The sequence below is a fragment of the Rhodotorula graminis genome, assembly GCF_001329695.1.
Source record: "Rhodotorula graminis WP1 unplaced genomic scaffold RHOBAscaffold_1, whole genome shotgun sequence".
Lineage (NCBI taxonomy): Eukaryota > Fungi > Basidiomycota > Microbotryomycetes > Sporidiobolales > Sporidiobolaceae > Rhodotorula > Rhodotorula graminis.
This window is the reverse complement of record NW_017264928.1, coordinates 1,916,819-1,938,285: the sequence shown is the minus strand read 5'-3', so window position 1 is coordinate 1,938,285 and position 21,467 is coordinate 1,916,819. Positions and strand designations below refer to the sequence as shown.

Sequence of the window (21,467 nt, the reverse complement as noted above, 5' to 3'; positions counted from 1 at the left end):
TCCTGCGCATGACCCTGACCCTCGCCCTCGTCCCGCAGCTGGCTCCTGTACTTTCGCCAGCGGCCCGAGCACCAAGGTCGCCATCCCGCCGCTCCAGTCCCTGCCGCCGCACCCGCCGCTCAGCCTCGCGCGCCTCAGCAACCCGGACCGACGCCGACGCCGACGCAGCCAGCAGGTGGACCGCCCGTGCGGGACGAGGGCGAGGACGAGGACGAGCAGGCCGGGGAGGAGCTCGCGCGAGGGCGGGAGGGTCAGTGAGGGCGCCGTGTAGCTTGAGTCTCCCCCAGCAGCAGCAGCAACTTCAGCAGTTCCGTGCCAGCTTCTCGTGCGTGCGAGCGAAAGCGGAAGGCCCTCGAGAGACGCTCGCGTGGCTGCCGTTTCTCCGCGGACCGAAGCTCGAGGAGGAGGAGGAGCGGGAAGGAGCTCGCTCTCCTCCCACACCCACCCTGGCGCGCGGCGCACCATGGACGCTGCAGGAGGGACCGCACCGCTACCACCTCCACCCACGAGCTCGCCCGTACTCGTCGAGACGGCGCTCCTCTCGCTCGTCCGCCTCGCCCTCTTCATCGCCTGTCGACACTACGTCAACTTCTCCCTGTTCTCCGACCTGCGCAGCGTCATCCGCGAGGACGGCCTCGCCACGGACCTCGACTCGCCAGACGGCGGTGCCCTCGAGCTCGAGGACGCCGAGGACGGCTACTTTGGCCTCGGCGCGGGCGGTGGGGCGGGCGCGGGCGCGGGCAAGGCCATGGCGGCAGCCGCGCGCGAGAGCCTGCACGCGCCTGGAGGAGGTGGGGCAGGCGCAGGTGGCAGGGGCGCGAGCTGGGGCGGCGACGGCCGGCGAGGGTCGCTCACGCCTGGTGGAGGAGGGACCGCCGTCGCAGGGAGGGCCTACACGAGGCTCTCGACGGCCCTGTTCTGCCTGTCGTTCTCCGAGAGCGGCATGCTCTTCACCCTCTTGCTGTTCGGCGACGTCGTCAGCGCTCGGTGCGTCCACAGCCATCCCTCCTCCTTCCCTTTCCCCCTCGAACTGACCTTGTCTCTCTCCCTGCAGGGCACGCGACTTCAACTGGTCCCTCAGCCTCCTCGCCCTCCTCTCCCTCATCGTCTTCGTCATCCCGTTCGGCCTGTGCCTCCTCCTCACCCACCGGTCGAGGTCCAACTTCGCCCGCACCTTCCTCCTCACCTTCGTCCCCTTTGCCCTCTACCTCTTCGTCTTCTACCGCGTCGGGTCCCTCGTCGCAGAGAAGCACGTCGTCGAAGGCTCGCACTCTTTCGGTCCGTCGCAGTCGTCCCTCGAGTCTGTCCGTCGAACCCACTGACCAGTCTCTCGCCCCGACAGGCCTCGTCAACGAGCTCCTCTCGCGCATCTGCGTGCCCGGCGTCATCCTCATCGCGTCTTTATCTGGAGGGGGAGCGGTCAACACGGCGTGGGAGGCTTACGAGTGGCGCTCGGTATCGTCGAGGTGCGCCCCGCTCTTTTCTCGCCTCGTCCCTCCCTCCCGCGCAACCTGACGCAGCTTCGCGCCGTGCGCAGCGAGCCCGTCACCGACTCGTCGATCGCCCAGGCCGAGCGCGCTCTCGCCCGTACCCGTCTCGACCTGCAGCAGCGCAATCGCTCGCTTGCCCTCGCCCGAGGTTCAGCCGCTCGCGAGGCGGAATCGGCGGCGGGCCAGTCGCTCCTGTCTCGGTGGACGACCACGTCGCCGGCGGCGACGCATCTCAAGAGCCTCGAGCTCGAGGTGAGCGCGATGCAGAAGATGGAGCGGCAGATGACGCAGGACGTGCATCGGCTCAAGGTGCGGCAGGCGATGAGGGACAGGGGGAGGAGCTGGCGAGGGCGGCTGTGGCTAGCCGTCGGATGGCTCTTTAGCCTCTACTGCGTGTGGCGCGTCTTTACTGTGCGTCCCCTCGCCCTCTTTCTGGCCGGCGCCACACTCGACGAGAGCGCCGACCTGACCCGCCCTTCCCGCAGTCCTGCATCAACCTCATCTTCGGCTACACGCGCAAGAGCCATCAGCATGCGGCGATACCTGTCGAGGGCGGCGGTCAAGGCGAGCTCCCGCCAACGCCTGTCGAGGGCACCGACCTCTTCACTTCGCTCCTCACTCGAGTCGCCGTCGGGCTCGACGTCGAGCTCGACGTCGCGACGTGGTCCCGCATGCTCGGCTTCGTCCTCATCGGCGGCATCCTCCTCGCCAACATGCGCAACGTGCTCAGCAGCGTCTCGAGAGTGAGCGCCTCTCGTTCCCTCCTCGCCCGAGCCCGTCTCGCCGAACCTTGACTGACAGACTCGCCGTCACCAGATCTTCAAGGCGACCTCGATGGGCATGAGCGCATCCTTCATGCTCTTGTTCCTCGCGCAGCTCATGGTACGTCCTCGCGCTCGCCAAAAGTCCCTCCCGCGTCGTCCTCGACTGACCTTCCACCTCGCAGGCCGTCTACCTCCTCACCTCCCTCATCTCCCTCCCTTCTTCGCCCACCGCATCGTCGACCCAGCTCCTCGACACGCTGCCCGACTTCCAGGTCTTCTCGCGCCTGTTCGACAGCGTCTTCCTCCTCGCCGCCGTCGCCCTCTTTGTCTCGCGGTGGATCGGGCGCAAGTTCGCCGACGAGGCCGGCTTGGCGTCGCAGTACGCCTGAGGAGGTGATATGGGCAGGGCGTGCGTGACATGAATGTTGTAACGAGGCGCGGTGCGAGTCGAGCGAGATGCGGGCGGTCGGGAGAACAGCGAGGCTGGCTTCGCTCGGTCCTCGTCTCGGGTTCCTGCTTCTGTGCGTCCTCTCTCTCTCTCTCTGCCCTCGACGAGCGCCGTCCCCTCTCGACCTGAGCCTGACGAGCTTCTTCTGCAGCCGAGCCGCTCTGCCGCGGCTTCTCCCCCGCTGCTCCTCCACCTTCCTCCACCCGGCCGACTCGCCGCCTGTGCGAGGCCCGACCGGCGCATTCTGCTCGCTCTGCTGCAAGCTGCGCACCACACCTCGCGGTCGGGCACGGCTCTTTGTCGCCCGTGCGGCAATTTGCTGGGCTGCAGCCCACGCTCGTCGATCGCCTTCTTCCTCGTCGAGACATGCGCTAAAGCGCTCGACTGCATCGATGCGGCCGAGTTGGCCGGTGGGCCGGTACGATGAGCGCTCGGGATTCGTCGAGTTGCAGGTCCACCGGCACGCCGCGCACGATCCTGGGCGGTGGACTGAGCGCCAGCTGGTGGGGGACCGCTCGGGGCGGAGCTGGGGAGCCGGCTTCCGCCCCGTCGTTGCTCTCGCCCGACGCTCTCTTTCCTCCCGTCGCTTCTTCTCCATCCACCTCGACAGCGATGCTCACAAAGAGCTCGATCCTCCTCGCCCTCGCCGCCGCGGCGACGGCCGCACCCGCACCTTCCTCGCCTCGTCTCTCGACTCGCAACAACGGCGGCGCCTCGAAGAAGACCGACAGCGTCCCCGAGTCGCACTGGAAGGACGCCCGCCTCACCGCCAACGGCTTCACGAGTGACAAGTGGATCAAGGGCTTCGAGAAGGCTCAAGCCGTCGTCGCCGGCTTGACTTTCGAGCAGAAGGTGCGTCGCCTCCTTTCCTCCTCGACTTCAGGTCCCTCCCGACGTCGACCTGACTCTCGTGTTCGCCGTCCAGATCAACTTTACCGCGCTCGGCGCCGATGCCGGCGGTTGTTCGGCGCGCACGTACCCGCTCGACCCGGGCGAGGGCGAGGAGCCCTTCCAGCTCTGCTTCGCCGACGGTCCTACTGGTGCGTCGACTTTTCCCTTCCGTTCCCGAGGCGGCAGAGAGGCGGCGGGAGCAGGCCGGTGGCTCGCGCGGCGCCGCAGGGCGAGGAGGGATTCTCGAGGGCGCGACGAGCTGCAGCATGAACTGATGGACCTTCTCTCTGCAGGCCTCAACAGCCGGTACTCGACCCAGTTCCCGGCGCAGGTGACGACCGCCGCAACGTGGGACATGAACCTGTTCTACCAGCGCGCCGCCGCCCTCGCCAAGGAGTACGCCTCGGTCGGCGGCAGCCACCCGCTGTCGATCGTCGTCGGCCCGCTCGGTCGCAGCCCGTACGGCGGCCGCAACTGGGAGGGCTTCACGGCCGACCCCTACTTGTCCGGCGAGGCGGTCCGTGTCACGGTCGAGGGCTTCCAGGACCAGGGCATCGTCGGCCTCGTCAAGTGCGTCCGCGATTCACCCACTCCCCTGCCCTCGTACCTCGACTGACCCTCTCTCGACGCACAGGCACTTTGTCGGCGTGAGCAGAATTTGATTCCTCGACCGTTTCAGGAGAGCGCGCACTGACCCTCTCACTCCCTGACCTTCTCAGAACGAGCAGGAGTGGCTCCGCATCGGCGCACCCGGCGGCGGCGTACGTCTGGGTCGCTCTCTCACTCTCTCCTACTCGTCGTACTGACGAGGCGCCTCCCTACAGTACTTCGACAACAACCTGAACCAGACGACCGACTCGATCATCGACCAGGCCACTCTGCACGAGCTGTACGTCTGGCCGTTCGCCGAGGCAATCCGCAGCGGCTCGGGCGCCTTCATGTGTTCTTGTACGTCCTCTCCCTTGCCTATCTCGCAAGGAGGAGATGCCCTGCCCCGGAAGAGGCTCGGGCGAGCCTCTCGACGACTCTCTCGGCCTTTTCGACCCGGCACTGACCTGCCTTGCCTTCCAGATAACCTTCTGAACGGCACCTCTGCGTGCGAGAACGATGCCCTGCTTAATCAACTCCTCAAGACCGAGGTGCGCCCCCCTCTCTCGTCCTCCCTCCCTAGTCGACCTTCTTAAACGCGTCCTGACTGAGTCCATCTCGCCTCGGCCCTGTCTCGTCCTCGTCTACAGCTCAACTTCAACGGCGGCGTCATCAGCGACTGGGGCGCAGCTCACACCGCCGTCGGTTCGGCGCTCGGCGGCCTCGACTGGGTCGGTTTCTCGTCCGCGAGCGGCAACCAGTTCGGCGACAAGCTCGCCGCCCTCATCTCGAACAACACGGTCCCCGAGGGCGTCCTCGACGACAAGATCCTGCGCTGGTTGACCGGCTACTACGCCCTCGACCAGGGCTCCCTCCCGTCGATCGACTTTGACCGCTGGGCGACGACGAACGAGTCGACCTCGGTCGCCCTCAAGCTCTCGCAGGAGTCGATCACGCTCCTCAAGAACGTTCGCTCGTCGAACGACACTCGCGGCCTTCCCCTCAACAAGCCTCGGGACCTCCTCCTCGTCGGCTCGGCCGCCCGCCCGGCGCCGTACGGCTACATCGCCAACCTCAACGCCGTCCCCTTCTACGCTCCGAGCAGCAACTACGAGGGCTGGAACTCGAACGGGTACGGCTCGGGCGGCTCGCCGCAGCCGTACTCGATCGACCCGCTCATGGCCTTCATCGAGCGCGGCTCGAAGGACCAGATCGCCGTCGACTACTACGGCAGCGAGTGCGTCGACTGTTTCCTCACCCTCTCCTCGTCTCGTCGAGGGCCATGAACTGACCGAGTCCCCCTGCGTCGCAGCGACCCGACCGAGGGCATGATCACGACCCAGCTCGGCACCAACATCTCGTACCTCGACTCGAAGCTCGCCTACGCCAGCACGCCGGTCGTCTTTGTCACTGCCGTCGCGATGGAGGGCTACGACCGCACGACCCTCAAGGTTTGTCTCTCGCTCTCGCCCCTCTCGAGGAAAGGGCCGCACTGACCCCCTTCCTTGCCTCCCGCCTCGCGCAGCTCCAGAACGGCGGCGACGAGTTGATCAAGTACGTCGCCGAGCGCCACAACGACACGGTCGTCGTCGTCACTGCGCCCGGCCCGATCGACATGTCGAGCTGGCACGACCACGAGAACGTGACCTCGATCGCGTACGCCTACTACTCGGGCCAGGAGGGCGGCCACGCCATCGCGTCGGTCCTGTTCGGCGACGTCAACCCGAGCGGCAAGCTGCCGTTCACGATCGCCAAGGACGTGTCCGACTACGACCAGGGCGCCTACTTCAACGGCTCGGTGTCGTACCAGCCCAAGGTCGTCTACGACGAGGGCGTCTTCCTCGACTACAAGTACTTCGACCACAAGAACGTCACGCCGCTGTACGAGTTTGGGTACGGCGGCTCGTACTCGTCGTTCGAGCTGTCGGGCCTCGCCGTCGCCGCCAACGCGACCGAGAACCCGGCCCCGGTCCGCGAGACGAACGAGAAGTTCTTCGTCGACGGCAAGAACAGCTCGAGCCTGTACGACATCGCATACACGGTCACGGCGTCGGTCAAGAACACGGGCGACGTCGCAGGAGCCGAGGTTGCTCAGGTGCGTCTCGCTCTCGCCCCTCGCGTCCGTTCGCTCGCCCGAGCGCACCTCACTGACTCTCTCTCCCTCGCGCGCGCTCGCAGCTCTACCTCTCGTTCCCGTCGGGTACGCCCAACAAGATGCCTGTGCGCTCGCTGCGCGGGTTCGCCAAGCCGTTCCTCCAGCCGGGCGCGAGCGAGACGGTCACGTTCCAGATCCGCAACAAGGACCTCGCCGTGTGGAGCGTCAAGCAGGGCGGCTGGATCCTGCCCAAGGGCGAGTTCAAGCTCACGCTCGGCAGCAGCAGTCGCAAGGCGGCCGGCACTGCCACTTTCACCGTCTAGAGTGCGTCCTCGCCGTTCACCCTCGACCTTCTCAAGTTGGACCCTCGCTCACCTTTCCTCCTCGTCGTCACTCTTGCAGATCTCGACGCCCCTCGATCCTCTCCAGCCCTTATACCTGCAGCCGCACCTCCTCTGCACAATCCCGCAGCATCCTCGTTCGCACTTCTGCACCGTCGCTCCTTCTCTCGATCGGTTCCTCTTCTCGGCGCATTCGTAGCGGCCTTTTCGAGACGCAAAGCAGTTCCTCGTCACCGGCCCCTGCTTGCGAGTCGACGAGAGCGGCGAGCCGGAAAGAGCGAGACACGACGGACAGGAGAGACGAGGCTCGAGCGTCGCTCCTCGCCGGACGCCGACGGAGCGTCCGCGGTGCGGCTTGCTCGTCGACCGCTCCTCATCTGGGCTCGCTTGCCTGCTCCCGCTGCTGCTGCCAAGATGCGCTACCTCGAGGATGGCGCAGCTCGCGAGGACGTCTCTTCGGTCTTCTTGCCTGCGCGCGCTGCGTCGTTCGCCATGGCGCTCTCGTCGACCGCTTCCTTCGTCGCCGTCGTCTTTCTGGCTCGGGTACGTCCCTGATTCTCTCACCGCTTCTGAGCGAGAACTGACGTTCTCCCACACAGCTCACGGTCGACGCGCCGCTCGAGACCGGACACATCGTCCTCGTCGCCTCTACCGCGGCAGCTTTCCTCACCTTCGTCTGCACGAGCTTGATCACTGCGGTCCGTCCTCTCGTCAAGCTTCACGCCTTGTGGATGATCTGACGTCTTGCCCACGCAGTACGCTCGGTTTTTGCCCCCGCCGACGACGCGAATCTGGGACCTCGTTCGAGGCATTGTGTCGTACCTCGCTGTGCGTCGCTTTCCTCCTTCTCTTTCTCGTCTCAGAGGCTAACGAGATGCTCTCAAAGGTCCTGTGGGTCGTCTGTCTCGGGCTCTCGGGCGCCGTCCTCGGCGAGGTCCTCCTTCCGCTCAAGTCCTGGTGCGTCTCCTTCCTTCTTTTCGCGTTCTCAGCCCGCGACTAAATCCTTTCCTCGTCAGCACCGGCCCTTATCCTTCTCTATGCCTCACGGAGCTCCAGAGCCACTCGACCCGCATCATCGCCGTCCTCTCGGTCGCCCTGGCCGCCTCCCTCGCCCTTTGCGTCCTCGTCACGCTCGACCTGCGCTCGACCCACCCACACGCGCGCGTCGTCATACTGCGCGCCGAGCTTGCGGCGCAGCGTGCCCGAGCAACGCAGGCGCGACGAGTGCGCGCGCTGCAGCAGGCGCTCGAGACGCCGCTGCTGCGGGCCGAGGGGCTCGAGCGCAGCGCCGACGAGGACGATAGGCGAGCGTGGCTCGGCGGGGCCGGGGCCGGACGAGAGGCGAGTCGACGTGCGACGGTGTCGGCGTACGCTGCGAGGGCGAGACTGCCCGTCGACGACCCGGAGGCGGCGTGGCTGTCCTCGAGCGAGCCGCTCGGACCGCCCGTCGCACTCGCCGCCCGCCGTCCGGTCATCGCGCCGTCGCCGAGCCGCAAGGACGCCCTCGGCGTCCCCCTCATGTTCTCGCCGGGCAAGCGGCATCGTCACCCGAGTCGACGACGCGAGGCGCCTGAGGAGGAGGAGCACCAGGCGAGCAAACCGCCACGCCGTCATCACGCTCGAGGTCGGGCCGCCGGCGAAGCCGTCTCGACAGACGACGAGACGTCCTCGAGCGGGAGCGACAACGAGTCGGCCGGCGGCACGTCGACGACGAGCTCGTCCGAGGACGCACCTCGCGCTCGAGCCCGTCGCACCTCGCACCGTCCTCGTCATGCCGCCCCGCCCTCTCCTCCCTCCACGTCCACCTCGTCCTCCTCTACCGACAATGACGGCACGACGACCGAGGAGCACGCTCCGGGCAAGCGCCATCACAGGCGCGCGGGCTCGAGCCGTCGGCAGCGCAGCTCGGCGCACCGCCACGAGCACAAGCACGGCCAAGCGAGCGGGCATCGTGATCACAAGCATCGATGCGACGATGAGCACCCTCATGAGCGTCGTCGTCACCGCCACGAGTCGGATGGCGACAGCCAGGAGGACGAGCGGCGCCGGCGACGCGAGAAGAGGGAGCAGCGCAAGCGTGACGCCGAGGCGCGCACGGCGGACGTGAACGCGAGTCGGATGGAGACGGCCTCGGCTGGAGCGGCGGACGCAGCGTAGCCTTGATAGCGAGAAACTTGAGATGTCCTTTCCTCTGCCCTCTCCCTCTCTCTCTCTCTGCGGGCGAGGCGCTGCGGTACGTTGAGCGCGTTGTAGGCGGCCCATCGAGAGCTCGAGGAGAAGGAGGGTTGTACAGGAAAGGAGGAGGTACGACGAGAGGGGCACAGAGAGAAAGCGGGTCTTGCGAGGGGTGCGAGGAAGGGTTGCGAGGGAACGAGGAGAGGGAGGGGCTGCTCAGGCGGTCGAAGCTGCTGCGGTGGCTGCCGAGGGTGTCGAAGCGGCTGCAGCGGGCGCCGAGGGAGCTCCGGCGGTGCCGTTCGACGATGTGGCGGCGGCGGCAGCAGCGCTCGAGGCCTGGCGAGCGTCCATGTTGAGCTGGTGGAGGAACGGGTCGTAGGTGACTGCGATACAACGCGAGAGAGTCAGTCCAGAACCGTAAGGCCTAGCTAGGCGGAGGACGAGCCTCAGGGCCCGCCCGTCCGGTCCGAGCGAGGCGGAGGGAACCGACGACGCACTCTTGCCCGCGTACTCCTTGTCGAGCACCTTGTTCCACGCGCACTCCTCCGCACTCCTCGCCTCGTCCGCCGCGCTCCCGCCACCACGGCCGCTCAGCCTCTCCCTCTCGCGCTCGAACGCGCTGGCGCCGCCCTCGACGAACGCGGCCGACGCACGCTCGAGGCGCGTGTTGCGCCCGCCGCCGCCCGGGGTCGAGCGCGCAAAGGTGCGGGCAGAGCTGCGGCGAGCCGAGGGGCCGGGAGGCGAGGGGAGGTGAGAGGCGGAGGACGAGGTGGGGGCGAGGGCGGGGCGAGGGCGAGACGGGGTCGTCGCGTGCTGTGGTCGGGACGGAAGCAGGTCAGACCAGGGCGGGCTAAACACCCTGAGGAGAGACTCGGGGGCGCACCTCGTCCCTCTCGAGGAGCATGCTGTCCTCGTTGGCCGACTGGACCGGGTCGCGGTCCGAGTCGTCCTGGAGGAGGTCGTCGTCGCCGGCGTTGCTGCTGCGGCTGCTCGCGGCGCTGCCCTCGTCGTCCATGAGGGCGTCCTCGGCGACAGGGCGCGACATCGGGTGCGGGGCGTGGGTGCGGGCGGCGGGAGTTGGTGCGGAGGGAGGAGGAGGAGTGGGTGCCTGCAGGGTCGCGGTGAGGGGCTGCGTCAGGGCCGTGTGCGCGCAGTGAGGTAGTGGGAGAGGCTCACGGGAGTCAGACTGCCCGGACCAGACATGCGTGAGACCGTGAGAGCCGCAGCGTGTCGTCGTCCGATGATGAGGTTCGGTGTCGCTCCGCAACGACAGCTGCCGGGCACGTTGCAGTCGTGGTACGATTACAAAGTGCAGCAGCGACTACTCAAGGATCTCGCGCGCGCAGAGGCTAGTGACACAGAGGGTGCGACGGACGGGCCCTCGCTCGCTCAGAACGCGACCACGTTCTCGCTGTCCGCTCCTGGGCCTTGCCCGTCACGGATCGCCCGTGAGTACCTGCGTCGACGAAAGCTCGAGTCAGTACGAGAACGAGGCGAGAGAAGGAGAGAGAGAGGGCGAGAGGGACGGACCTGTACGCGCGCCAGTACGCGAGGCAGCTCCCGATGAGCAGGAACGACCCGACCGTCACCATGGCGAACGCCATCCACTCGTTGGCCGCCATGCTCATGCGCATCATCTCGGCGTCGCTGACCCCGTCGCCCATGAGCGTCGGGAACGGCGTCGCGCTCGCCGCCGCCGCGGCCGCGTCCGGGTCGCTCGCGTCGAGCATCGACCCGAACGCGCTCCCGACCTGGGTCGGCAGGCTCCCGAGCGCAGCGAGCGTCGCCGTTGCGGCGCCGCCGGTCGCCGTGTCGTCGAAACCGCCGCCCCACCAGCTCCACCGCTCGGCGTCCGTGTCGGCGGGCCCGAGCGCGCCGTTGAGGCCCGTCTCGTCGCCGGACGAGAGCGGGTCGTCGTCGAGGAACTCGGGGTGGTCGGTGCGCTGCTTGAGGTAGAACTGCGGGAGCGCACGAGGGTCAGTACCGAGACTCGTTGCAGAAAAAAGAGGGACAGGGACGCACGCCGAGCTGGATGAGGGTGACGCCGAGGCCGGCGCGCGAGCCGTTCTTGGCGGCGTGCGTCGTGTGCAGGATGTAGGTCAAGATGAAGCCTGTGGGACAACAGGATCGGCGAGGTCAGTACCGGCTGACGAGGGAGGGGGATGAGGAGAACTGCCCGGACGCACCGACAAACTGGAACGACATGCTGACGAGCAAGTTCCACGCGAAGCTGAACAGGTTACCGACGGGGAGGCCGTCGACGAGGATGTCGTCGGGCCCGTACAGGCCGGGCGTGATGACGGTCGTCTCCCAGTACTGCGGCGACGGGTCGAGCTGGGCCGCCTCGTACGGCTGCGGGCAGAAGAGGGGGGTTGGATCAGTGCGGTTCTGTGGGGATGGTGGTGAGAGAAAGGCGGACGCACGGGGAGCACCTCGTCCTTGCCCGGGCCCTCGCCGACAATGTCGCCGCTCGGGTTGTCGGGCTTGGCGGCGAGGTTGGCGAACACGCCGTCGTTGCCCTGCCCTCCTCCAAAGACCCGCCCTCCTGCTCCTGCCGCTGGGCCTGCGCCCGACGAGGCAGACGGCGCCGCAAACTGGGGCGGGCGCGCCGGGAGCGGCATGTGCGAGTGGTGCAGGCTCGGCGGCGGGTACGACGACGACGAGGGCGCGCCGAACCTCGACGTGCGCTGCTGCTGCTCCGAGTCGGTCTCTTCGCTCTCGTCGTGCGAAAAGAGGAGGCCGTGCGACTCGCGCGCGTCGGCGCCCGCGCCGTCGTGGGCGGACCTGGCGCCTGGTGGGCCCTGGCCGCGTAAGCGGGCGACAATGCCTCGCCAGCCCGTCGCCGAGCCCGCTCCCGCCGCCGCAGATGATGACGCCGCGCCGTGCGGGCGGCCGTAGCGGTGCGAGTCGTCGTCGTCGTCGTCGTTGTCGGTCGCGGCGTGGTCGAGCAAGGCCGAGGGGGCACCGCCGTACAGGGACGAGGGGCGGGATCGGATCGGGACGGCGGGTGCGCGAGCTGGTTCTTGCTGAGGCTCAAAGTCGTACCCGCCGGGGATGGAGTGGGTGCGAGAGGGTGCTGCGGGGCCGGAGGTGGTGGCGGGTCGGGCGGACGAGGCGGGTGCGGCGTGGTCGTGCGAGTTGGGGTGAGGGTGGCGGGCGGGTTCCGAGTCGTGGTGGTGGTCGTCGTCGTCGTCTGGAGCGGCAAAGGCGTCGTAATCGGGCTGAGCGAGCGAGTGGGCGTCGTGGTCGGCGGGGAGATGGTAGCCCGAGGTGGGTCGCCCAAAGAGGGACGCCATGGGTCGGGGCGTGTGCTGTGGTAGGGCGAGAGGCACTGTGGATCGTCGCGTGCTTGACCGGGGCGAGAGTCGAGGGTCGGGAGCCAAGAGCGAGAGGTAGACGACCACCTCCTCATCTCCCTCGAGCTCCTCGTCGTGTACACTCCCCCGTACGGGCCTGTACTCTTCTCGACACCAACCCAGCACTCCTGCTGCATGCACCCGTGACCCTCAAAACCGGCCATGCTCCCCTCTTTCCTCCGTCGCCCTCGCCCACCTCATCACTCTCGCCCTCAACACTCGTCCCTCCACATCCTCGCACCAGAAGACGACGGCGACGACGCCAACGGCGACACCCGCAACGGCCGACGAGACGAGGCCACCATCCCGCTCACCAGCTTCGACCCGGACCACGACCACGACCACGACCACGACGACAGCCCCCACCTCGCACCCTCGTCCTCGTCGTACCCAGCGCGACGCTCGACCAAACCCGCCTCGGCAGCGGCCAAGATCGTCAACCGCTTTCCGACCCGCCGCATCCTCGCCGTCCTCGTCGTCGCCGTCGCCCTGTACAAGCTCCACCGCCACCTCGACTACTCCGAGCTCCACTCGCACCTCGACGACTACTCGGCGCGCTACAACCCGTGGCACCCGCAACGCCCACCCGTCGCCTACGTCGACGTCGACCCGCGAGTGCGCATCGCCGGCCGCACGTACCGCGCCCACCAGGAGCACGCCGACGACCAGTACTGGGCGTGGAAGGCCCTCCCGTACGCCCAAGCCCCGGTCGGCGACCTCCGCTTCCGCACCAGTCGGCCCCTCGAACCTGTCACCGCACAAGCCGACGACGACCGCGAGATCCTCATGGACCGGTGGGACCCGGGGTGCGTGCGCCCGCGGCCTCGAGACGACCGCAAGGACGGGCCGCACGACGAGTTTGACGGCCACGAGGACTGCCTCAAGTGCGTCGACACCTTTTGCCCTCCTACACTACACGAGCCCATGCACTGACCCTCTCGTTCGACCAGGATCAACGTCTTTGCGCCGCAGCAGCGCCCGAACAACACGCTCCTGCCCGTCATGTTCTGGATTCACGGCGGCGGCTTCGTCGGTGGCACGTCGGCCGAGGACAAGTACGACCCACGCGACCTCATGAAGCGCGGCCTCGACCTCGACGAGCCGCTCGTGTTCGTCAGCATCAAGTGCGTCTCCTCACCTTCCTCTCTCATTTTCTCTCTCGGCCCCCGAGCCTGACCTGACCCTCCCTTTTCTTCCCTGCGCCCGCTCAGCTACCGCCTTGGCGCGTTCGGCTTCACCTCGTCGCCGCCCGAGCCCGCCCCAGCACCGACGCCGCCGCACATCCCGACGCGCGCGCCCTCGGAGCTCGACCTCAACGTCGGCCTCAAGGACCAGCTCCTCGCGCTCAAGTGGGTCCAGAGCAACATCGAGCAGTTTGGCGGCGACAAGACCAAGGTGACCATGGTCGGGCACTCGGCGGGCGCCATGAGCGTCGGGCTGCATCAGCTGTACAGCAGCGGCATGGGCTTGTTCAGGGCAGGTGCGTCGAGGCAATTCGCTCTCTCCTTCTGGACGCTCGACTCGGTCGAGCCGTCACTGATGAGGTGTCTCTCTTGGCCGCAGCCTTCATGCTCTCGGGCGCACCTACCTCGTGAGCTTCCGTCCTCTCTCTCTCTCTCTCCCCTCTCCCTCTCGCCCGACTGACTCTTCCTCTCCCTTGTCCCGCACAGCTTCCCCGTTCCTTGGCCTCACGACGCCTCGGCCCGCACGCTGCACCCGCTCCCCGGGCCCGCCGAGTGCCCCTCGCCCGTCCAGCGCGACCGCGGCCCGCCGCAAAACGATGCCCTCGTCGCGTGCCTGCGCGAGCTCAGCACGGCCGACATGTACCAGGCCGCGAGGGGCTTGACCGACGACAGCCCTGTCAACGCCTGGTTCCCCTACTACCCGGTCCTCGAGGGTGCGTCCTCCTCCTCCTGCCTCCTGTCTCCTTCCCGAACGAGCGCGACCTGATTCTCTCTCTCCCTGCAGGCGAGTGGGGCACGGGCGAGGGCGGCGGCGACGGCGCGCGAGGGTCGGGCGGCTGGCTCAACATCCGGCCGAGCGAGCGCATCCTCCGGGGCGACTTTGACAAGGTGCCCGTCATCATGGGCGCCGTCGTCGACGAGGGGACGCGCTTCGTCGACGACGGCATCAAGGACGGCGAGGAGGAGTTCCTTGCGGTCGTGCGGGGTGCGTCTCAAGCTCTCTCTTTTCGGCTCGCTCGGATTGAGCGGTCCTCGAGGACGAGCACTGACTCTTGCTCCCTCGACAGACATCTTCTCGTTCACCTACGGCGCCGTCGAGCAACTGCTCGAGCCCATCCTCGCCTTCTACCCTCCCGAACCCGCGACCGGCTCGCCTTTCAACACCGGCTCGACGACGTTCGGCCTCGCGCCGGGCTACAAGCGCCTCGCGGCGTTCGTCGGCGACATCCTGTTCCAGGCGCCGCGGCGGCACTTCTTGCGCGAGACGCCAAAGGACTTTGGCGAGGACAGCTGGAACTATGTGTACCGCGAGGCGAGGGAGGGAGCGTCGCCGAGGCTTGGAGGTGCGTCGCCTTCTCTTCCCTCCCCCTCTGTCTCTCAAGGTCCCTCACTCACACCCTACGTCCTCTCGCACTTGCAGTTCAGCATGGCGCCGACCTGACGGCGTGGTTCGGGCACCCGGACGCAGCCGACGACGAGCTCGTCCACCTGTCGTGGCAGATGACGGGCTACCTCGTGTACGTCCCTCTCTTTCCTCTCGTCCTCAGGCAGGAGAGCAAGAGACTTACCTCGTCAGTCGGCCTCGCCTCGCAGCAACTTTGTGACCAACCTCAACCCGAACGGACCGGGTCGTGCGTCCCTCTTTCTCCTCCCTCCCTCTCCCTTGCCCGCTCGCCGACACTGACCCTGCCTCTTCCCGCACGCAGTACCTTACTGGCCGCAGTACGGCATGGACCGAGTCACGCTCCAGCTCGCTCGCGGCAACACGACGCACGTCCACGACGACGACCGCCTCGAGGCGATGCGGTTCCTCAACGTCAACAACCCCATGTTTGGGCGGTGACGTCTCTCTCTCTATAGATCTGTCCTCAGTAGTGCGGGCATTGCATGGGTTCCTCGGGTTGCGCTGCGCTGCGCAGAGAGCGAGAGCTGCGAGCGAGCAGCTTCTTGAGAAGGTCGACTTTCTTCTCGCTCGCCGAGGGATTCGCAGACTCGATTGCGCGCCCCTGGAATGCCGACAATGAACGCGGCTCTGGCGATGGTAGTTACTCGCGGCCTCTCGCAACGGCTGAGCATCGAGCATCGCCGGAAGCCAAGGGCAGCAGCAGCTGGCGCGCGGCTCGACGCGGTCCGGGCAGAATGCGGGGTGTTTGTCGAACCTTGGCCTGCTCGTCGTCTTCTTCCTCGTCCGTTACAGAGCTCCGCGCCGACACGCTGAGCCTCCAGCGCAACCACCGCCTCGCACCAGCCGCCGTGCGTCTCTCGTCACTCGCGCTCGACCCGTCCGTCGTCCGTGCCTTGGCGCCGATCCGCTCACGCCTTCGTCCTTCTCGCGCAGACCCTCTCTCGCTCTGCAGCGCACAAGCGAGGAGCACACTGCCCTCTAGTTGCACAGCGACCCGCTCGCCAGCAATGCCCACCACCGCCGCGGCGTCGTCCTTCGCCTTCCCCTTGCCCTCGTCCGCCTCGACCTCATCAAGCAACAACAAGGCCAAGCCCCGACCTCCCCCGCTCAGCAGCCTGCCGCTCAACCCTGCAGGGCTCGCCTACGCCGCCGCCGACGATGCCTCGACCGCCCCGCCGCTCAGCCCGGCCGTCGTCCTGTCGCCCTCGACCCCCGACTTCCCCGCGGGCCAGCTCGCCCTCCCCGACGTGCACGAGCTGCTCGTCCCCGCGCGAGAGCTGCCCCGCAGCATGACGCCGCCGCTCCTGCGCCTCGATGGCGGCCACAAGGGCACGGCTGCGGGGCGCTCGGCGGACGCAGAGGGAAACGTCCTCGAGCAGGAGGAGGGCGAGGGGGATCGGCACGAGGACGAGGCCCAGGGCGCGAGCAGGGTGCGGCACTCGCTCATGCTGCTCGACTCGAAGCTCGCCGAGATCAAGTCGCTCGGCTTCGGCGCAGTCGTCGAGGAGCAGGTGCGTCCCCACCCTTCCTCCTCTCTCTCTTCCCTTCGAGCGCAATCGGGGAGCATCAGCCTGACCTTGCATCACGTGGACAGGCTCAAGCCTCGCACACGCCCCTCCCGGGCGACCTGTCGATGCACTCGCTCGCCTCGTTCGCGACCAACACGACCACGACCTCGTCCGAGGACGCGTTCGACATCGCCGACTTCCCGTCGGTCGACCCGCTCGACTCGGGCTACGAGATCGACCCGTCGTCCATCCCTCGTCCTCGGCGCAGCTCGAGCACCGTCATGGCCTTCCCGGTCCCGCCGGCGCTCGCGTCCGCGCCCAGCACGGCGCGACCGTCCCGCTCGGCGAGCGCCGACGACGAGCACGTGTTCGAGCAGCTCGCGCAGCTCGGGCAACGCGCGAGCGTGCAGGGCCTCGGGCTCTTCTCGGGCGAGGGGGAGGGCGGCGAGCCGACGCTCGCACCGGGCGAGATGGGCGGGCGCAGCTCGCGCTCGTCGTCGCTCTCCGAGTCGTCGACGCTCTCGGACAAGTCGTTCGGCGCGTCGACCCTCGCGAGCTCGGCCGCCAACACGTCGTGCGGGCCTCGCGACGTCGACGAGTTCCCGCCCGACCTGCCGCACCCGTCGCAGGCCGCGTCCTGGTTCGCGACGAGCCCGCCGACGGCGACGCCGCGCGCCCTGCCCTCGCCCATCGACCCGATCCTGGCCAACATCGGCGGCTCGGCGCACCCGGCGCTCGCGAGCCCGTTCGCCGCCGCCGAGTTCAGCAGCCGCAGCGGCGCGAGCAGCCCGGCCCTGACCGGCCTCTCGAGGCGCCCGAGCCCGACGGCGACGCAGTACTCGGCGCGCTCGTCGTCGCTCCCGTCGCGGCGCTCGCGCTCGCGTGCCTCGAGTCGAGGTGCGGCGCCGTCGCCCTCGCCCCAGGACGAGGTCGCCCCGTGGTCGCTCTCGCCGGCGGCGCCCATCACCGAGTCGACCTTTGTCACGTCGCCCGAGTCGCACTCGCACGAGCTCGAGATCCTCGCCGACGAGCAGCCGGCGCCCGTGCCGCCGCGCAAGGACAGCGCCGCCGTCGGACCGGCCGCCGCCGAGGACCGCTCGCCCAAGGTCCCGCCGTCACACGCGTCGAGCTTCGGCAAGACGCTCCGGCGCCTGTCGAGCTTCGGCATCCTCAAGAAGCGCAAGAGCGAGGCCGTCCTGCGCGACTCGGCGGGCAGCGGCAACACGGGCTCGTCGCCCGTCATCGGCGACCAGCAGCAGCAGCCTCGAGTACCGCTCCTGTCGAAGCGCAAGAGCGAGGCGGCGCTGTCGGCGCTCCTCCTTCGCTCGAGCCAGCGCGGCGGCGACAAGGAGAACTCGGCCGCTCGCCGTCCTGCGAGCCCGCACCCGCCGCAGCCGCCCAAGCTCGCGCGCCGGTCCGTGTCGACGCCGAGGCTCGCCGCCAAGTTCACCGCCTCGGCGCCGTCGCCTCGAGGTGAAGCGGCACGCCCGCCGATGCCGGCGTCGCCAGCCTCGTTCGCCGGCCTGACGTCGCCGCACGCGCCTTTCGCCGGCCGGCAGCGCACGTCGTCGTTCACCGAGGGCGACCAGCTCGGCACGGGCAAGCTCAAGAAGCGCCTGTCGACCTTCTTCAACACGGGCGGGCGAGCGACACCCGACGAGACGGTGCCGCCCGTGCCGCCGACGCCCAAGGAGCACCTCGCCGCTTCGTCCTCGGCCAAGCGCGCCCCGGCGCCGAACGACATCGACATCGCCCGGGCGAACGCCCTCGTCATCAAGGAGGTGAGCGAGCCGTCGTCGGCGGGCACCCTCGACGCCATCTCGCCGGCGCACCCGTCGTCCGTCTTCTCCGAGGCGCTCCCGAGCTCGTCGACCCCGGCCACGTCCATCTTCGCCACGCCGTCGTACCCTGCGTTCGCCGTCGTCGACGTCAAGGACGAGCCGTTCCACGTCCCCATGCCGACCTCGTCCCTCTCGGCGCCGGCGCACCAGCAGGGCTTCATGTTCCCGCCGATGCCGTCGCTGCCCGACGGCCACGATCCGCGCCTCTCGCTGTGCGGCTTCATGCGCACGGCAGACGAGCCGCTCGACATCCCGTCGAGCAAGAGCCCGGTCTCGAGCGCCGTCTTCCCGAGCACCCGCCTCGCGCAGGAGCGCAGCTCGGCGCGGCAGCGAGCAGGCGAGGGCCGCTCGCTGTCGACCGTCGCGCTCGAGCAGGCCCTGCCGTGGGACCGCCCGGCGTCGCCCATGACGTTCGCGCCGCAGGACATCATCGCGTTCCCGATGCGCCTCCAGCCCGAGCTGCAGCGCGCCTTGCCGACGCCGGCGCCGCTCAGTACGAGCCCGAGCACGCTCCACAGCACGAGTGCGGCGTCGGACGAGGAGGAGGACGACGACGAGAGCGAGGACGAGTACGGCTCCAACACGGCGAGCAGCGACGAGGACGACAAGCCGCTCGGCGTCGTCGTGCCCGGCGCGCTCACGGCGCAGAAGAGCCTGCGCCTGACGGCGGCCAAGAAGAGCCGGTCGGAGCGCAAGGCTCGCGAGGCGCAGGACCCGGCTCGGCGCGAGCAGGGCAAGGGCCAGCAGGCTCGACGCCGGCGCGAGGACCCGTTCGAGCTCGAGCACGCCGCCGCCATGGTCACGACGCCGCCGACCTCGCATGACGGGCACGTCGTCCGCTCGTCGTCGCGCAACCAGGCCTTCCCGCCGCGGCACGTCCGCCCGCCGCTGTCGCCCATCAACTCGGCGTCGACCGTCGCGACTATCCAGTCGGCCGGCCACGATGCGCTCCTCCCGCATTCGGACGCCTCGCTCGAGCGCCGCTCGGACGCACTGCGCCGCTCGCCGTCGACGCCGCTCGACCCGATGGTGGCCGACTCGGCGCTCACGATCGACTCGCCCGAGGTCGCGCAGCAACCGCTGCCTCGCCCGGCGCGGTCGCCGTTCACCCTGCCGTCGCCCAAGGCCGAGTCGCGTCCTCGTTCGAGGTCTCGGTCGCGCAAGCCGGACGGCCTGAGCGTCGCAACGAGCGCAGCGCCCTTCAGCGCCGCCGCAGGCGACGTGCCCTTGCGCTCGCCCATCGCCCTCGGCGCGCCGCCCAAGCCGACTTTCCGGCCACCTCCTGTCCCGACGACCTCGTCCTCGTCCGTTCAGCAGGCGGTGCCCGCCTTCGACCGCCGACCGAGCTTCGCAGCGCGCAAGTCGAGCTCGCCGACGACCTCGCCCGCCGGGACGCCGGCTCTTTCCCGTCGTCCGAGCCTGCACCCAGACCTGCACCCCGGCGCCGCCATGCAGCGCCAGGCGAGCTCGTCGTCGGCCGTCTCGAGCGCCGCGACCGTCTCGCGCTCGGGTACCCTCTCGGCGGCCAGCGGTCGCTCGCGGTCGGGCACCATGTCGAGCGCGCACCCGCCGCCTCCTGCGGCAGTCGAGACGCGCGTGTACGTCGACGCGACGTGCGAGCAGTTCGTGCGCGTCAACGTGACCGACAAGACGCTCGCCGGCGAGGTCGTCGCGTTCGCCAAGGCCAAGGGCGCGCTCGCGAGGGACACGCCCGGTGCGGCTGAGGGTGGGTGGGCGCTGTGGGAGGCCTGGCGCACGATGGGCATCGGTGCGTCCTCGCTCGTCCTCCCTTTTCCCCCTTCCTCGACGCCGAACTGACGTGTCGACGGACCTGCAGAGCGGCCCGTGCGCGAGTACGAGCTCGTCGCCGACGTGACCCGGTCCTGGGACCAGGAGGGCAACGCGCTCTTCTTCCGCAGGACGACCATGTGGCCGATCCTGTCTGCGCATGTGCGTCCTCGACCTCTCATCTCTCGATTCGCCGGCCGGCATCGTCTGACCTCGCCGGTCGCCTTTCTCCCCTACAGGCTCGCTCGCATCCTTTGGCGCCCAAGACCGGCGCGATCCAGCTCGAGATCAAGAAGGGCAAGTGGTCCAAGCGCTTCCTTACGCTCAAGGACGGCACGCTCAGCTACTCGAAGGCCGACAAGGTCCGTCCTCCCACTTCTCCCACCTTATTCCGCTCGCCGACCTCGCCACTGACCTACGTCCTCCTCCCTCTCCCACGCAGGGCAAGGACACGACGACTCTGTGCCAGCTGTCCAACTTTGACGTCTTCCTCGTGTCGGCCGAGCAGGCCACCCGGCTCAAGGCGCCTCGACCGTTCGTCTTTGCGCTCAAGTCGCGCCTCACTCGGGCCCACTTTGAGGAGACGGCCGAGTGGTGCCACTTTGTCGCGACCAAGGTGCCCGAGGAGGCGGCGAGCTGGGTCAAGTCGATCACGGAGGCCGGCGTGCGTCTCTCTCTTCCTCCCTCTCTCCCTCTCATTCGCCAAGGAGGACCGCCGTATTGACTCTGCTCGCCCTCGCAGAATTCGTTCGCCCGCATCCGCGAGCAGGCCGTCCTCGGTACCGGGTCGCCTGCAACGCCCACGTCGTCGGCCTTCCCCGCCGTCTCGCTCCTCGCCAGCGCCGGCTTCACCCCGACCGACGCACCGCCTGTCCCGGTCGTGCCCACCAACGTCGCCGCACCTCGCAACCCCACGTCTCGCCCCATGCCGCCCGCCCTCGTTCAGCGCTCGTACACGGCGCCGCTCCCTCCCGTCGGCGCGCCGGGTGCGTCCCTCTCGCGAGCAGGCACGGTCGTCAAGCCCGACGCGAGGCAGTGGGGCGCGATGGACCACGACGAGCGGCAAGAGTGGCTCGTCGCGAGTGAGCGGGCGGCCAAGCAGGCCAAGCAGCCGCTCCTCGACCTGTCGAGGTAGAGCGGGCGGGAGGAGGAGGAGGCGGTTCGTCTTTCGCGCGCTCGTTGCCGGCGCCTGTTGTCTCTTCTTTCGGGTCTGTCTCTCTCTCTGTCTGCGCACGGCTCCTCAGAGCGCCTGCCCTCCCTCCCTTGTTGTAGCGCTCCCGGTGGAACGACTCAATCTCGCGCCGTCGTCGAGAGAGCTCTCTTCCTTCCTGTCTCTCGCTTCCGCTTCTCTCAGCTCGTGTGCCTCGACGCAGCTGCCTGTGCTGTTCTGCTCGACGCTCGCCAGCTTGCTCGACGGTGCCGCCGTCTGTCGATATCGCCTCCTCGATCGACGCTCGCACCTCGCGCGCGGCCTCCTTTCCCGACGTCCGTCCGCCTTTCGCCCTCCGCGTCCTCCGCGTCCGTCGCCCGAGCTCCGTTCGCCCGCTCGCCTCTTTGCTCTGCTTCGACCACAACGCCGAGCGGGTCGCAAGA

The 21,467-nt window shown here is 68.6% G+C and overlaps 7 protein-coding genes across 7 annotated transcripts; 5 read left to right on the top strand and 2 right to left on the bottom strand.

The window, feature by feature from the left end:
- Positions 1-463: 463 nt before the first annotated feature.
- On the top strand, positions 464-2,704 carry RHOBADRAFT_51020 (uncharacterized protein; the record flags this gene model as incomplete). The annotated part of the gene is made up of 7 exons (XM_018415613.1): positions 464-987; positions 1,055-1,278; positions 1,343-1,466; positions 1,538-1,901; positions 1,976-2,233; positions 2,307-2,372; positions 2,437-2,704. 7 exons carry the CDS (start codon positions 464-466, stop codon positions 2,641-2,643), a joined length of 1,767 nt encoding a protein of 588 aa, XP_018274617.1. The 3' UTR covers positions 2,644-2,704.
- A 1,202-nt stretch (positions 2,705-3,906) lies between these two features.
- RHOBADRAFT_4648 (glycoside hydrolase family 3 protein) lies at positions 3,907-6,599 on the top strand (the record flags this gene model as incomplete). The annotated part of the gene is made up of 7 exons (XM_018414795.2): positions 3,907-4,167; positions 4,418-4,541; positions 4,665-4,732; positions 4,832-5,398; positions 5,507-5,632; positions 5,707-6,276; positions 6,360-6,599. Coding segments are annotated over 7 exons (1,956 nt in total), but the record flags the coding sequence as incomplete, so codon positions are not given.
- A 432-nt stretch (positions 6,600-7,031) lies between these two features.
- Positions 7,032-8,774, top strand: RHOBADRAFT_41111 (uncharacterized protein; the record flags this gene model as incomplete). Its single annotated transcript, XM_018413820.1, has 5 exons — positions 7,032-7,160; positions 7,217-7,315; positions 7,374-7,445; positions 7,504-7,574; positions 7,634-8,774. The coding sequence occupies 5 exons, from the start codon at positions 7,032-7,034 to the stop codon at positions 8,772-8,774; spliced, it is 1,512 nt and encodes a 503-aa protein (XP_018274615.1).
- Positions 8,775-8,846: 72 nt separating this feature from the next.
- RHOBADRAFT_51019 (uncharacterized protein) lies at positions 8,847-9,998 on the bottom strand (the record flags this gene model as incomplete). The annotated part of the gene is made up of 4 exons (XM_018415612.1): positions 8,847-9,175; positions 9,290-9,605; positions 9,676-9,900; positions 9,969-9,998. Coding segments are annotated over 4 exons (899 nt in total), but the record flags the coding sequence as incomplete, so codon positions are not given.
- A 73-nt stretch (positions 9,999-10,071) lies between these two features.
- RHOBADRAFT_51018 (uncharacterized protein) lies at positions 10,072-12,088 on the bottom strand (the record flags this gene model as incomplete). The annotated part of the gene is made up of 5 exons (XM_018415611.1): positions 10,072-10,248; positions 10,323-10,750; positions 10,815-10,903; positions 10,979-11,144; positions 11,216-12,088. 5 exons carry the CDS (start codon positions 12,086-12,088, stop codon positions 10,182-10,184), a joined length of 1,623 nt encoding a protein of 540 aa, XP_018274613.1. The 3' UTR covers positions 10,072-10,181.
- A 159-nt stretch (positions 12,089-12,247) lies between these two features.
- On the top strand, positions 12,248-15,232 carry RHOBADRAFT_51017 (uncharacterized protein). Its single transcript, XM_018415610.1, has 10 exons — positions 12,248-13,032; positions 13,099-13,272; positions 13,360-13,628; positions 13,712-13,739; positions 13,819-14,045; positions 14,117-14,317; positions 14,400-14,675; positions 14,753-14,849; positions 14,926-14,963; positions 15,039-15,232. The coding sequence occupies exons 1-10, from the start codon at positions 12,311-12,313 to the stop codon at positions 15,173-15,175; spliced, it is 2,169 nt and encodes a 722-aa protein (XP_018274612.1). The 5' UTR covers positions 12,248-12,310; the 3' UTR covers positions 15,176-15,232.
- Positions 15,233-15,744: 512 nt separating this feature from the next.
- Positions 15,745-21,011, top strand: RHOBADRAFT_51016 (uncharacterized protein; the record flags this gene model as incomplete). Its single annotated transcript, XM_018415609.1, has 6 exons — positions 15,745-16,248; positions 16,332-19,854; positions 19,924-20,036; positions 20,114-20,236; positions 20,317-20,538; positions 20,617-21,011. 6 exons carry the CDS (start codon positions 15,745-15,747, stop codon positions 21,007-21,009), a joined length of 4,878 nt encoding a protein of 1,625 aa, XP_018274611.1.
- Between the last annotated feature and the right edge of the window lie 456 nt (positions 21,012-21,467).

Coding starts and splice junctions, on each gene's coding strand:
- RHOBADRAFT_51017 (XM_018415610.1), top strand. CDS start 12,311: ATGCTCCCCTCTTTCCTCCGTCGCCCTCGCCCACCTCATCACTCTCGC. Junction 13,740..13,818: donor CTCTCGGGCGCACCTACCTC/GTGAGCTTCCGT, acceptor TGTCCCGCACAG/CTTCCCCGTTCCTTGGCCTC. Junction 14,046..14,116: donor CTACTACCCGGTCCTCGAGG/GTGCGTCCTCCT, acceptor CTCTCCCTGCAG/GCGAGTGGGGCACGGGCGAG.